Source organism: Rana temporaria, chromosome 4 (assembly GCF_905171775.1).
Source record: "Rana temporaria chromosome 4, aRanTem1.1, whole genome shotgun sequence".
NCBI classification, from domain to species: Eukaryota; Metazoa; Chordata; class Amphibia; order Anura; family Ranidae; genus Rana; species Rana temporaria.
The window spans coordinates 299,442,378-299,458,166 of NC_053492.1; the positions used below are offsets into that span (position 1 = coordinate 299,442,378).

The 15,789-nt window shown below is 44.6% G+C and overlaps 1 protein-coding gene across 2 annotated transcripts in view; it reads left to right on the top strand.

The window, feature by feature from the left end:
• Window positions 1-15,789, top strand: part of ARFGEF3 (ARFGEF family member 3) — a 194,441-nt gene that overhangs the window by 17,455 nt on the left and 161,197 nt on the right. For both annotated transcript variants that reach the window (XM_040350518.1, XM_040350519.1), the window contains exon 4: window positions 9,031-9,162. In XM_040350518.1, coding sequence (XP_040206452.1) covers window positions 9,031-9,162 — 132 coding nt within the window. The remainder of the gene's footprint in view (window positions 1-9,030; window positions 9,163-15,789) is intronic.

The window sequence follows — 15,789 nt, forward strand, 5'->3', positions numbered from 1 at the left end:
TACTGCCCCTGAAGAAGAAAAGATTTAAATTGGTTAGAATTTGAAACGCGTTGGGTTAATAATGTCTTCATCAAACCAAATGTGTTGACCTAATGGTTATCTGTTATGTTAACTACATTTCTTCTTATATTGTATTTTGATATGGAACATAAATATATATTTTTTTATATACCATTGTAGTGATCGATGCCCTAAAAAGTCCGACGTAGAGGGTTCTTTTTGTTTGGTTCATAAACTAGGGATGTTGGCTTCTCACTTTTTAAGTACAGAATTTTTAATTCATTAAAGGAGTTGTAAAGGCAGAATGTTTTTTTTTCTTAATGGATTCTATCCATTAAGATAAAAAACCTTGTGTGTAGCAGTTTCCCCAGCACTCCCAATTACTTTCCTGAGCCCCATCTCTCTCCAGCGATGTCCACGAGTATCTTGGATGTCCAGGACTTTCCTCCTGATTGGCTGAGACACAGCAGTGGTGCCATTGGCTCCCGCAGCTGTCGATCAAAGCCAGTTAGCCAATCAGGGGAGAGAGGGGGTGGGGCTGGGTTGGGGCTCCTTGAAAAAGTATTCATACCCCTTGAAATGTTTCCACATTTTGTCGTGTTGCAACCAAAAACGTAAATGTATTTTATTGGGATTTGCTATGACTAGTTTGGGTTGTTGTGGAAACAAGGATTGGTGATAAAGCTTCAGTGGAGACATCTTTTTTCCATGATAACTCTTATGCCTCGTACACATGATCGGTTTTCCCGGCGGTAAAAAGTCTGCCGGGAAAACCTAGAGAAAAACTGAGAACCTGCTCGGTAGCTTTTTCCTCCCTCCACACGGCCGGTTTTCCTGACAGGAAAATTGCCATGAGAGCTTTGGTCAGGAATCCCGGCCGTGTGTATGATCCATCGGCTCTGCCTCGCAGTGTTTTATCATTGGAAAACTGCAGAGAGAAAAAAAAGGCCGGGAATCCCGGGAGCAAAATAGAGAACATGTTCTCTTTTTTCCTGCCGGGAAAACCGCAATTTAGCATACACACGGCCGTTTTTCCTGGTGAAAAACTGTCATGGCAGTTTTCCTGCCAGGAAAACCGGTTGTGTGTACGAGGCATCACAGGAGTGAATTTCCCCTTCCTAGAGGTAAATTTCCTCTCAATCCCTGTTGTCGCCCTTCGTTTAAGTATTAGTCATTTGTAAGTCGGATGTTTGTAACTCGGGAACTGCCTGTAGTCACCTTTGGGCTTGTGTTGACAGCATCAGTTTGATGAGATGTTTCTGAACTTTTTCATAATTTATTGACAAGTGTATTTGACCTGCAGTTAAGGGGGTTGTAAAGGTGTGTGTGTGTGTTTTTTTTTTTTTTTTTTTTTTTTTTAAATAACTCCTCTGTGCAAGGGTTTTGCACAGAATGGCCCCCGATTCTCCTGTTCTGGGGTCCCCCAGCGGCACTCCTGGCTCCTCCCCTGTATCGAGTGCCCCCTCAGAGACCCGCATTCCAAGGGGACACCCGTGCAGGCACGCTCCCGAGTCCTGCTGCTGCATCCATTGACACAGAGAGCAGTACTCGGCCCCACCCCTGGCTCCCGTGTCACTGGATTTGATTGACCACAGTGGGAGCCAATGGCTGCGCTGCTATCAATCTGTCCAATGAAGACCCAAGACTGGAGCTGCTGTGCTTATCCCCGTCGATGGAACAATCAGGTTCAGGTAAGTAAAAGGGGGGGGGGGGGCTCTGGGAGAAGGTTTTTTTCCCCTTCATGCATAGAATGTATTAAGATGAAAAACCTCAAGGGTTTGCAGCCCCTTTAACCTCCTCAGACTTTACAGACTTTATATAGACGTGTACCCTTGGGAGGCGCCCCTACACAAAACCGATAAAAGGCGATACCAAATGAGAGCGTGCTCTTGTGATGCATATATTCTTGGCCTCGAAACGATTGCAAAAGCACGGAAGTCATCGATTCTCAACTTCAACGAAGTGAAAAGTCGAGTGCACAGTACCCTAGTGAATGAGAAATTGATGGCGATTCTAACTGACACACATGATACATTTCTTCGTCCCTGGCAGCCCTGGCTAGATTGCTTCCCATCAACACAACCGGCTACATGCTACCTGGAACTGTAATCTATTACAGTGTGCAAGTATTTTCTACAGCGAACCTCCAGACAGAGAGAGCTCCCCCCCCCCCCTTTGCCTTTTTTTTTTTTTTTATTTATTTATTTTTCCTTTCTTTCTCTTCCCCCTTTTTTTTTTTTTTTCTCTTTCTCTATCTTTTTTCTGATTCTCTCTGCCCCGGAACTGGCTTTTTGCCCACAAGCTTGAGCGGTACCTCTTTTTGGTCAGAGTAAAAGAAGAGTACAACAGTTACAGGGTACACAAAGATAAGGATCCACATCTGACAAAATATTGAATGTCAAAATACACACTGCAATGCTTTTAACATGCATGTATTAATGCCTGCTATGTTAAGGCAGCCCGTTTATTAGAATAAACCGCCTATTGCATCACAAGGGACTAAAAATCAAGCACGCAACATTTGGCAGTGCGATGCCCTGCATTGGGGTTTGCTGCAATTCAGGGGTGCTGGAAAGGTGCACTGTGGGTGCATTATTGCCATGCACTGATGTGAATCGCCCTAAAGCCATCCATAGATGGTGTGATTTTTTTCCTTCCTGCAACTGCTGTGATGATGGGGGAATCCCTCCCGTGGAGCCGTTGTGTTCTTCTGGAGCCGTCCCAGCCGGAAGAACATACAGTGATTTAATTGCTGGCGGCGGAAAAATTTCAACAGGCTGGTTGTTCCCAAGTTCATCGATTTAATCAACTTGGGTACATTCAGCCTGCCCATACATGGTTTGAATCTTGGCCAGTCCCTGCTGAACTGGGTGATATTCAAACCATTTATTTACCGTTTAGAGTACAGAGGGTCAACAATAGGGATGAGCTTCGAGTTCGAGTCAAACTCATGTTCTAGTCGAACATTGCCTGTTCGCCTGTTCGACGAAGAATTTGAGGTGTTCGCGGCAAATTCGAAAAGCCGCAGAACACCCTGTCAAAGTCTATGGGAGAAATCTAAAGTACTAATTTTAAAAGGCTAATATGCAAGTTATTGTCCTAAAAAGTGTTTGGGGACCTGGGTCCTGCCCCAGGGGACATGTATCAATGCAAAAAAAACGGCAGTTTTTTCGGGAGCAGTGAATTTATTAATGCTATAGGTGAAACAATAAAAGTGAAATATTCCTTTAAATTTCGTACCTAGGGGGGTGTAAAGTTAGCATGTGAAATAGCGCATGTTTCCAGTACTTAAAACTGTCCCTGCACAAAGTGTCATTTCTGAAAGAAAAAAAGTCATTTAAAACCGGACTTGCGGCTATAATGAATTGTCGGACACAGCCTGGCGAATGATGCTGCTGAAGCTGTGACATTTCTTTAATAGGTGAGGCAGGGCCACCGTCACGTGACCCTGCCCCCTCTGACGCAAGGGGAAAGCCAGGCTTCCCCAGTGATGTAGCAGAGGGTGCGTCAGAGGGGGCGGGGTCACGTGACGGGTGGCCCCGCCTCACCTATAAAAGAAATGTCACAGCTTCAGCCGCGTCATTCGCCAGGCTGTGTCCGGTGGAGAGAGGAGGCTGGTGATGCTGCGCTTTGAAGATCTTCTCATCGCTGGACAGGAGAGGAGATCACCGTCGCTGGATACAGACAACGTTGGAGCAGGGAGCCGGACCGAGTGGATTACCATCGCTGGATTTTTTCCTTATTAATAAAGGACTTTTTTCTACAGTGTGTGTGTGTTTTACAACTATTAACTCTTCCCCTCGTGAAATGGTAGGGGTACAATGTACCCCATTACCAATTCACATAGATGGGGGGGGGGGGCAGGATCTGGGGGTCCCCTTTGTTAAAGGGGTCTTCCAGATTCTGATAAGCCCCCCGCCCGCAGACCCCCACAACCACTGGGCAAGGGTTGTGGGGATGAGTCCCTTGTCCCCAACATCACCATGTTGAGGGCATGTGGCCTGGTACGGTTCAGGAGAGGGGGGGGGGACCACACTCTGTCCCCCCCTCTTTTCTGAGGCCGGCCAGGTTAAAGTGCTCGGATAAAGGGTCTGGTGTGGATTTTTGGGGGAACTCCACGCCATTTTTAAAAAAAAATTGGGGTGGAGTTCCTCTTAAAATCCACACTAGACCTGAAGGGTCTGGAATGGATATTTGGGGGGAACCCCTCGTCTTTTTTTTTAAATTGACGGTAGGGTTCCCCTTAATATCCATACCAGACCCGAAGGGCCTGGTAATTGAATTTGGGGGACCCCCACGTGTTTTTTTTTTTTTTTTATGAATAAATCCTCTCTGAATTGCCGGGAGCCGACAATTCATTATAGCCCCAAGTCCAGTTTTAAATGACTTTTTTTCTTTCAGAAATGACACTTTGTTCAGGGACAGTTCTAAGTACTGGAAACATGCGCTATTTCACATGCTAACTTTACACCCCCCCCCTAGGTACGAAATTTAAAGGAATATTTCACTTTTATTTCACTTTTAGCATTATTAAATTCACTGCTCCCGAAAAAACGGCCGTTTTTAAAACTTTTTTTTGCATTGATACATGTCCCCTGGGGCAGGACCCGGGTCCCCAAACACTTTTTAGGACAATAATGTGCTTATTAGCCTTTAGAATTATCACTTTAGATTTCAAATGTTCGAGTCCCATAGACTTTAATGGGGTTCTAAAGTTCACACAAACATTTTGGTGTGTTCGCAAGTTCTGGTGCGAACCGAACAGGGGGGTGTTCGGCTCATCCCTAGTCAACAAAATGACTGAACTGCAAACGCTGCAGTTGGCTATCTGTCTAATCATACCATGCTTTGATTTTCTTATCTGACCGATGTGCAATTCGATCAAATACCACAAACACCTGACTAGTCATAGCATTCTTTCTGATTTGATTTTAGAGTCGATTTGGATTGAATTCAATCCAAACTGGGTTGATCGGACAGGGCAAAAAGCTATCAATCTTTTTGCATCAATCAATTGCACTACAATACAGTACTTTGTTCATGAATGCAATCACATTACAATTGGATTATGAGCTTACATGATGAACACAGAGATGCGATCGATGAGATGCAATCGTAATGGCAAGCTGTCAGTCGGGTGCCCACATTTGTAATGCTGGTTAGAGGTGGGGGAGAGAACCGATGGTTCGGGCAGCTGCATTGCTGGATCGTGGGATAAGTCAGCAGGTACACTTTTTGTAGCTGCTGACTTTTAAAAAACACAAAAATTACTGGAACTCCGCTTTAAGTGTTGATCGAAATTGACTTTCCTGTGTGTGGCATATTGATCGAATAATTTGTCAACAATAGATTTAGTGTTCCTATCAGAATAAATTGGTCAGAAAATACACTGATGATTTATCAAAGCATGTATTGCCACTGTTAGGCTTGCATGTGTTTCATGGATATTTATCTTATGTAGAAAAATAAGTTAACATATTTCTAATTGGAATAGGCTCAGTAATTCAATTTTTTTTTTTTTTTTTTTTTTAAATGACAAAACTAACCCTTTCCCTATAATTGTGTGTGTGTGTGTGTGTGTGTGTGTGTGTGTGTGTGTGTGTGTGGGTGTATAGATAGAGTGTATGTGTGTGTGTGTGTATATATATATATATATATATATATATATATATATATATATATATATAATCTCTCAAAATTTCAAGTCCTGAGCTACTAGCCAGGCCTCGAGTTACTCGCCACCAGTTGCCCCACCTAATTCATACACTGCCCTGCGCCTAATTGCACCCGTAAACACGCCCTCGTAGATTATCTCATGGAATGACAATGTTTTATGCAGAATCAAGTTACAAAATTAAATATTACCAACAACAACTTTAACAAAATGGGACAGGGCACTGGGGGCAGACCAGAGGGACAGGGCACTGGGGGCAGACCAGAGGGACAGGGCACTAGGGGCAGACCAGAGGGACGGGGCACTAGGGGCAGACCAGAGGGACGGGGCACTGGGGGCAGATCAGAGGGACGGGGCACTGGGGACAGACCAGAGGGACGGGGCACTAGGGGCAGACCAGAGGGACAGGGCACTAGAACTGGGTCTCTTCCCCATTCTCTTGCTGTCTCCTCTGCAACTCCCATCCATCCTCTCTCTCTCTCCCATTCATCTCATCATCAGGAGCTTGTGTGTGCGGCTGCACGCTTGCATGTCCCCACTACCCCCTTTTATTCAGTCTGGCAGAGAGGAGAATAGCTGCAGCACAGCGGGAGGAAGTACAATCCAGCGCTGAGATCCACACAACTGCACAGCCATTGACACCATAGCACAGAGCACACTGACAGCGCACAGCACACATTGAGACCAGTCTGTTCACAGTGCTCAGGCTAAACTGTTGGACACTTACATAGAGCACAAGGAGAAGAAAACTGCACAAACTGGAAGGCTGCCGCTCTCATGTCAGGGCAACTTTCAGTGAGCGCTTCACCGGAGTGGTAATTTTTGCAATCCTCCACCTCACTCATTACTTTCTGCTCTCCAGCTACATTGGTCGGGGGAGGGGGGGGGGCAGGCTCAGAGAGGTCATACTGTTAGATCCCATGGCTTAATGAGAATTGTAAGTAGAGCACCTGTGTACTGCTCTGCCTGTGCGCGGCTCACCAGACTACTTTTCCCGAGCATGCATCTTTCCTCTTCGGCCGCCAATCTCATCGGGACTCTTAAGTGTAGGCACAGATTGGAGGGAGATTGGTCATGCAGCCCTGTCATCACTCGCCCCCAGCTTAAATCCACTCGCCAAATGCTAGTAGGCGAGTGGAAATTTTGAGGGCTGTATATATGTGTGTATGTATATGTATGTGTGTGTGTGTGTGTGTATATAATATATATATATATATATAGCACTACCCCCGAAGGAGCTGCTGGTTTGTTTTGGGTGGCATTTTACCTCGTGGCTCCTCCGCCGGTGAATGTAGCATTAACGGAATGTCTTTTTCTGTGCTCTTTATTACCCAGCGGGGTAAAAACAATAAAACTTTGTGGTGATCGAGTTGAAGTAGAAGGAGAAATAGCAGATTCAGGTGTAGCAATAGGGAAAACAGTCCTGCTTCCAACAACACTTAGGGGCAGATTCTCGTAGATCGCCGCATCTTTGCGGCGGCGTAACGTATCTCATTTACGTTACGCCGCCGCAAGTTTTACGGGCAAGTGCTTGATTCACAAAGCACTTGCCTGTAAAATTGCGCCGGCGTAGCGTAAATCCCCCGGCGCAAGCCCGCCTAATTCAAATGATCCGGGTAGGGGGCGTGGATCATTTAAATTAGGCGCGTTCCCGCGCCGAACGTACTGCGCATGCGCCGTCCCTAAAATTTCCCGACGTGCATTGCGCTTAATGACGTCGCAAGGACGTCATTGGTTTCGACATGAACGTAAAAGGCGTCCAGCCCCATTCACGGACGACTTACGCAAAGGACGTACATTTTTAAATTTCGACGCAGGAACGGCCATACTTAACATTGGTTGCCCCTCATATAGCAGGGGCAACTTTACGCGTCGCAAATCTAACGTAAACGTCGTATCTTCACTGCGTTGACCGCGCGTACGTTCGGGAATTCGCGTATTTTGCTAATTTGCATACTCGATCGGGAAAACGATGGAGGCGACACCTAGCGGCGAAAAAAAAATAAATTGCATTTAAGATCCGACAGCGTAAGAGCCTTACGCCTGTCGGATCTAATGGTTAACTATGCGTAACTGATTCTAAGAATCAGTCGCATAGATACGACGGCCCAGATTAGGACTTACGACGATGCACATTGCGTTGTGCCATCGTAAGCCCTTTCAGAATCTGGGCCTTAGTCTTCTTCGCCACTCCGGAGTGGGTATAGAGTACCTGGACAGTCCTCTCTCGCTTACCTGGCAGCCAGAGTATCACTCAAGAACTTGGAGGAAAAGTCTCTGCCACAGACCCTCCTTAGGATTGAGGTAGCGGAGGTAATCCTCCTTGATAGACTTTGGCCTGAATCTCCTTCAGGTAGTTTACAGGTTACCGACTGACGTCCAACCTTTCAGTCATCAGTTCCCTTGATCCCCGGTGGATTGTCGAGACCCTATTGGATTGCCAGCCTCTCTTGGCTTTAATCAGATGGACTCCCCACCGAACAGCTTCCTCTCACTGGGAACTCGCTTGGGATCTTCTCAGGATTGGGGACCCAGTCGATTACTGGGGCCCCGCTACAGCTTTAAATGTCCCAGGCCAACATGGTCCCGGAGCCAGAAACACTTCATGGCATGCGCACCCCGGCCCGGAAGGCCATTTTGCCGGGGCGCCGCGATGCAGTCACCCTAAAGGTGGGTGCCGCACTCGAAGAAGAACCCAGACCAATGGCGTCTGTCTCATAACCTCCCCCAGCATGCACAGCGAGGAGAAACCCTCCTGATAGGCTGCTGGGGGAAAAACACCCAAACCTCAACTCCACCGCTGCCACCCATAGTCCTGGGGTGGCAACAGCACCCCAGGAACAACAGAATAAGCCCACAGCACAGCCAAGCTGAGACAGAGACCCAATTCAACAGAATAACTGGATCAGAGCCAATTTACTCTCTGATCTCCCTCTAAATTTAACAAAGCACCGGTACTTGGAAGTAACCAGGCGCTATATTATATAAAATATACATTTATTTCTCCAATTTAAAAAAAGGTGACAGTCCTTACTGTAAAGACACTAACTTTGGGGTTATTTAATGTTATATTTCTGATAGGCAGATAAGGTTTACACCTTCATTAGAAGAATAATAAAATAAAATTGTCTTTTTCCAGTAAAATGTTTGACTATAAAAGAAAGATACCATGCATTCAAAAGTGCCCCTCATTAATAACTTGATAACTGTATGTTTTTACTTTATTGGGAAATAATATACATTGTTTTGCTATGTTGTTGGTTACGGTATTTGGATTCAGATGACAGGTTGCACAGTGAGCGAAGTTGGTGACCTCAAAGCTGACGCATTTCTTTTCTGCTGCTGTTTTACTATAGAAGCTTCTGGCTGACGACAGATTTGTATCCGTGGAAACAGACTCAGATGAGCGGCAGCTACTTAACCAAATGCTCAATGCTGTTAAAGTGACTCCATCCCTACATGAAGATCTACAGGTGGAGGTTATGAAGGTACGCCGTATATAATGAATTGAAGGATACGAATGCACATGTTGTGTATAGTAATTATTAATGCACACTTTTTTACAAATTAAAAAATAAAATAAAAATCTGTTTTAATTTTAAAGAAGAGCTGCTTTTGCTTGAACATTCCCATTCTAGTATGTGCAGGCACCTACAACATCATGTACGCTGGGTGTTTAACCCATGAGACTCCAGTATTTAGGTGTGGACGGAGGGCACCGAAGCACTGTCCAGCCCCACTGTTGACAGTCTGTACACATTTATGAGAAGCTAAAAAAGGTGCTGTGGCTGGACAATTGTTGGTACCATTGTTTAGGGCAGTATATGCTCAGAACACAGATTTCTTGCTTTCCAGGTGTTTTTCTCTGGGTGCATATTCCTCTAAACATTAGTCCCCCTTTAAAAAGATTTTGAAAAAAAATAAAATAAATTGGTATCCATCAGTGTACCGTCGAGCTTCAGCAGCTGTCAACAGCAGGGCTGGACGGGTGTGTCTGTGCCTTCTAATTATCAATAGATAATGCTTTTAAATGCCTTTACAGCAGGGGTCTCAAACTCAAATTACCTGAGGGCCACAAGACAAGTTTTCATATGCCATGGGGGGCCGCATGCAAACTTTCAAACTTCAAAAACAACAGTACTGGTGTCAGCGAACACATTATTAACCCCCAGCACTAGTGTCAGCGAGCGCATTATTACCACCAGCACTGGTGTAAGTCAGGGTTTGACAAATTTGCTTGGAATCTAGGAGCCAGCTAAAAAAGTTAGGAGCCAGAACACGCACCCCGTCCCGACGAGCTTGCGCGCAGAAGCGAACACATACGCGAGCAGCGCCCGCATATGTAAACGGTGTTCAAACCACACATGTGAGGTATCGCCGAGATTGGTAGAGCGAGAGCAATAATTCTAGCACTAGACCTCCTCTGTAACTTAAAACATGCAACCTGTAGATTTTTTTAAACGTCGCCTATGAAGATTTTAAAGGGTAAAAAAGTTTGTCGGCATTCCACAAGCGGACGCAATTTTGAAGCGTGACATGTTGGGTATGAATTTACTCGGCGTAACATTATCTTTCATAATATTAAAAAAAATGGGGATAACTTTACTGTTGTCTTATTTTTTTAATTAATAAAAGTGTAATTTTTTCCCAAAAAAGTGCGCTTGTAAGACCGCTGCGCAAATACGGCGTAACAGAAAGTATTGCAACGATCGCCATTTTATTCTCTAGGGTGTTAGGATAAAATATATATATATAATGTTTGGGGGTTCTAATTAGAGGGAAGAAGATGGCAGTGAAAATAGTGTAAAATGACATTAGAATTGCTGTTTAACTTGTAATGCTTAACTTGTAATACCAACGGCCACCACCAGATGGCGCCAGCTCACATCTGGTGGTAATAACTTGTAATACCAACGGCTCACCACCAGATGGCTCCCCCCACTTCCGCCCTGCCTGCGGGCCATTTATAACTGGTCCGCGGGCCGCAAATGGCCCACGGGTCGGTACTTTGAGACCACTGCTTTACAGCTTATCAGTTTAGAGTAAACCATAAATGATGGCCCTGGAATAATTTCTCTATTTGTGGCAATATAACGTGTGGTTTACATACATTCTGCGCGTTTGTATTTTTGGGTGTGCGCAGGGCAGCAGAGTTTCTTTTGCTTTATTTTTTATTTTATTAAAAAAAAAATTAATCTTCCTTTTTTTTTCTATTTAACATTATTGTTATCACAAGGGGCTAATAAGCCCCTATATGATAGCATTGAGCAGATGACCGGTCCTCTTTTTGGAGACAACAGCGACCTTTTAAACCCCCTAGAGCATGGGTCTTCAAACTATGGCCCTCCAGTTGTTCAGGAACTAAAATTCCCATCATGCCTATTCATGTCTGTGAATGTTAGAGTTTTACAATGCCTAATGGGATGTTTAGTTCCGCAACAGCTGGAGGGCCATAGTTTGAGGATCCCTGCCCTAGAGTCTCCACTGCCCTCTACCCTAACCGAATTGCGACAGCTGGGATTTTGACAGCTCTGCTCAGAACTGAGTGCTTCAAATTCAGACTGCTGCAGAGCAGATCAAAGAACAGATGTTCCCTGATCTCCCGATCGCCATCCTGACAGTAGCTGTTGTGCTCCTGGGAGGAGTGGAAGAGCTCGGAGAGGGGAAAACGGCATGTGCCAGTCACGTAAAAGTGATACAGCCCAGTGCCCACTGATGAGGATTAAAACACACTGACAGCTATTAACCCTGCTGACTTTTTGAACGTACCAGACACATCAAAAGAGGCACACTAGTTAAGGTATGTCTGTGCCTGAGGTCTGCAATAGAGAGTATAAATAAGTTTTAGAAGGGTAAAGGACAGTAGAAAAAGTAGATTTTATAGAAAAATACATGTATTCTATCAAACATAACTCATTGTCCCAAGTCAACATCTATTTCTTGGACTGACATGCTGGTTTAGAGATGCACAATCTTAAAAAAATAAATGATAGTCCCTTTGCAGTTCCTGGGTCACACTTCTGCAGTTGGTTCCCATTGCGGGTCCTCACCTGCTCCAGCAGCCACAACTACTTGCACAGAAAACGCAGGAGATGTGTGCGGATGCCATTTATCCGAATTTACTTATAATGCACTGAAAATCTCAGCAGCTGCTTCCAGATCTGGGGGCAGCACTGCACTTGCAGTTTCTGTGCAAGGTACGATTTAAAAAATAGAGCAGGGACCTTTTCATTGTGTTTTTAGGAGGCACAGCAGCCCATTCAAATGAATTGGGCTTCCATGCCCCCGAAAAACACAGCATGCAGAGTCGCAGAAGTGTGCACTGGACCTTTAAAGTAAAACTATATTCAAAACTTTCTTCTCTTAATTTTTCATTTTGGATAGAGCGAGGGAGGGTCAGATTTTTTTTTTTTTTTCATCTTTTGTCTCCCATTGCAGAGGTTTCCTTTCACTTCCTGTCCCAAGGCCAAACAGGAAGTGAGAGGAAATCCTGCAAATTAAAGGGGTTGTAAAGGTACAATTTTTTTCCCCCCCTAAATAGCTTCCTTTACCTTAGTGCAGTCCTCCTTCACTTACCTCATCCTTCGATTTTGCTTTTAAATGTCCTTATTTCTTCTGAGAAATCCTCACTTCCTGTTCTTCTGTCTGTAACCCCACACCGTAATGCAAGGCTTTCTCCCTGGTGTGGAGTGTCGTGCTCGCCCCCTCCTTTGGACTACAGGAGAGTCAGTACGCTCTCTATGTTGCAGATCGAGAAAGGAGCTGTGTGTTAGTGGGCGTCCTGACTCTCCTGTAGTCCAAGGGAGGGGGGCGAGCACGACACTCCACACCAGGGAGAAAGCCTTGCATTACCGTGTGGAGTTAAAGACAGAAGAACAGGAAGTGAGGATTTCTCAAAAGAAATAAGGACATTTAAAAGCAAAATGGAAGGATGAGGTAAGTGAAGGAGGACTGCACTAAGGTAAAGGAAGCTATTTAGGAAGAAAAAAAATGTACCTTTACAACCCATTTTTAATGGAATTTCATGGGGACCCCCAGGTCACCAGAACTAGTGCTCCATTGGAAGACTTCCCCTCTATTATTGCTTTTCTTGGGACAACCCAAAAGAATGGATTTTCTTTTACTTTCACTTGAATTTTCATGGTAAACAGAGAGGGGGAATCTGCTTAACTGGGGCAAAGACAACAATAAAAACTGACAAGGGTTCTAATCCCTATCCACTCTATCCAAAACAAGGAAACATTTTTTTGCCTTTTAGTTATACTTTAAAAAATGTCTGTCATAGATGATGGATCTACTCCCTGCTGCAGACTTCAACCTTGCAGCCAAGGTGTGATGTAGCATTGTGGTCACTAAAGGAGGGGGGACTGAAGACATACTTTGAAGACCTGCAGCAGACTTATGACAACATCTGAGCCTAGGGAAAGCTACTTGGTTGGAATTCATAGACTACTTTTTAAAGAGGAAGTAAACTTCCATATTTAAGTTTTACCTATAGGTAAGCCTATATTAAGGCTTACCTATACAGTAGGTAGTGTAAATATCTCCTAAACATGCACCGTTTTAGGAGACATTTACTGTCCTAGCAGCCAGTTGCGTCACTGGCGCATGCCCTCTGAAGGAATGGCCGCCCGTGCCTTTTCTTCAGACCAGTGTGCCGTGACAGACCAGTGTGCCGTGACAGGCTGCTCCTGCACGCATGTATGGGGGTGACGTCATCGTGGCGCTGGCCAGTCACAGACCCGTGAACCCGGAAGGAAGACCAGGTACAGATGGATGTCATCTCCAGCGTTGACATCGCATTGCTGGAAGGCTTGATTTTAAGGTAAATTTCACATAATGCTAATATGCGAATTATGCCTTTGCCTTGCAGGTAAGGCAAAAAAAAGTGCAGTGGTTTACAACCGCTTTAATGATATAGTTCATGTATATTGTAAGGTCAGGAATTGTATTCATGGAAGCTTGTAAAGCAGTGGTCTCAAAGTACCGGCCCGCGGGCCAGTTATAAATGGCCCACAGGCAGGGTGGAAGTGAGGGGAGCAAAAAAAAATACATTTTTTTTTTTTTTTTTTTTTTTCGCTGGAGCCAACTGGTGGTGAGCCGTTGGTATTACAAGTTATTACCAGCAGATGTGAGCTGGCGCCATCTGGTGGTGGACGTTGGTATTACAAGTTAAGCATTACAAGTTAAACAGCAATTCTAATGTCATTTTACACTCTTTTCACTGCCATATTCTTCCCTCTAATTAGAACCCCCAAACATTATATATATTTTTTATCCTAACACCCTAGAGAATAAAATAGCGATCGTTGCAATACTTTCTGTTACGCCGTATTTGCGCAGCGGTCTTACAAGCACACTTTTTTGGGAAAAAATTACACTTTTTTTAATTAAAAAATAAGACAACAGTAAAGTTATCCCCATTTTTTTTAATATTATGAAAGATAATGTTACGCCGAGTAAATTCATACCCAACATGTCACGCTTCAAAATTGTGTCCGCTTGTGGAATGCCGACAAACTTTTTTACCCTTTAAAATCTTCATAGGCGACGTTTAAAAAAATCTACAGGTTGCATGTTTTAAGTTACAGAGGAGCTAGAATTATTGCTCTCACACTACCAATCGCGGCGATACCTCACATGTGTGGTTTGAACACCGTTTACATATGCGGGCGCTGCTCACGTATGTGTTCGCTTCTGCGCGCAAGCTCGTCGGGACGGGGTGCGTTTTCTGGCTCCTAACTTTTTTAGCTGGCTCCTAGATTCCAAGCAAATTTGTCAAACCCTGACTTACACCAGTGCTGGTGGTAATAATGCGCTCGCTGACACCAGTGCTGGTGGTAATAATGCGCTCGCTGACACCAGTGCTGGGGGTTAATAATGTGTTCGCTGACACCAGTACTGTTGTTTTTGAAGTTTGAAAGTTTGCATGCGGCCCCCCATGGCATATGAAAACTTGTCTTGTGGCCCTCAGGTAATTTGAGTTTGAGACCCCTGTTGTAAAGTGATCAGACTGCCACATTGTAACTTTTTGTAGCAAATCATAAAGTGGAGAGCAGGGGCTAATCTACAGTATGTGAGACATTTGTAAACACAGCCAATAACTGCACTGGCACCAGAATTTACATGACGGCATCATCTCTAAACCAGCTTTTTGGTCAAGGACAAAGCAGGTAGCCATGGCTGGATTATTGATAAGATTTGGGTTCACCTGAACAAAAAAATTTAAAATTTACATTCGCTATGTACTTGTGCTTCATTATTGGCTGCTGAGTCCATTCAGGGTGTGCCAAGATTCATCAACAGATAATTTGACCTTTTATTTCTGGCAATCACCCATAATGCCCTGTGCAGCATTTTGATCCAGTTCACATATGTGTGGTGCAGCGGGAGTGTGCGAATTCACTGCAAATTTAGAGTCCTGTGTGTTTTCCGAGCACTTCTATCTAGGACCTGCCCTCTATCTAGGACCTTCCCTCTATCTAGGACTCCCCAAATACCAAATCACTCGTCTGCAAGTCGTTCAAAATATGGCCGCTTGACTAGTGACTGGGAAAAAACCATGGGAATCAATCTCACCTTCACTAAGATCCCTTCATTGGTTGCCAGTAAAAGACAGAATCACTTTCAAGGCACTCTGCCTAATGCATAAGTGTATTCAAGGCAACGCCCCCCAATATCTATGCGAAAAAATAAAAGCCCATAACCCCAATCGCATTCTGCGATCCACCAATCAAAACCTCCTCCAGATACCCAAGGCCAGATACAAGTCCAAAGGAGATCGAAGATTTGCAGTCCAGGGACCTCGCCTGTGGAATGCACTACCAACCACCATCCGACTGGAGTCGGACCACTTGGCCTTCAGGAGAAAGATTAAAACCATCTCTTGTGAGGTCAAGGGGTTCCTTACCCATGAAATGGATACAGCGCCCAGAGGCGATTCAGTTTGCATGTGTTGCGCTTTACAAGTCTCTCTCTCACTTCGGTGCAGTTCAGATGCAAATTCCAGACTACTGCCTTCTATGGGAACATATCTGAATTGCACATGTTGGATCAGAAAAAAAAACAGTGTGGGGGCCAGGCCAAGGACCACGCAAAAATTAAAAAAAAAGGCA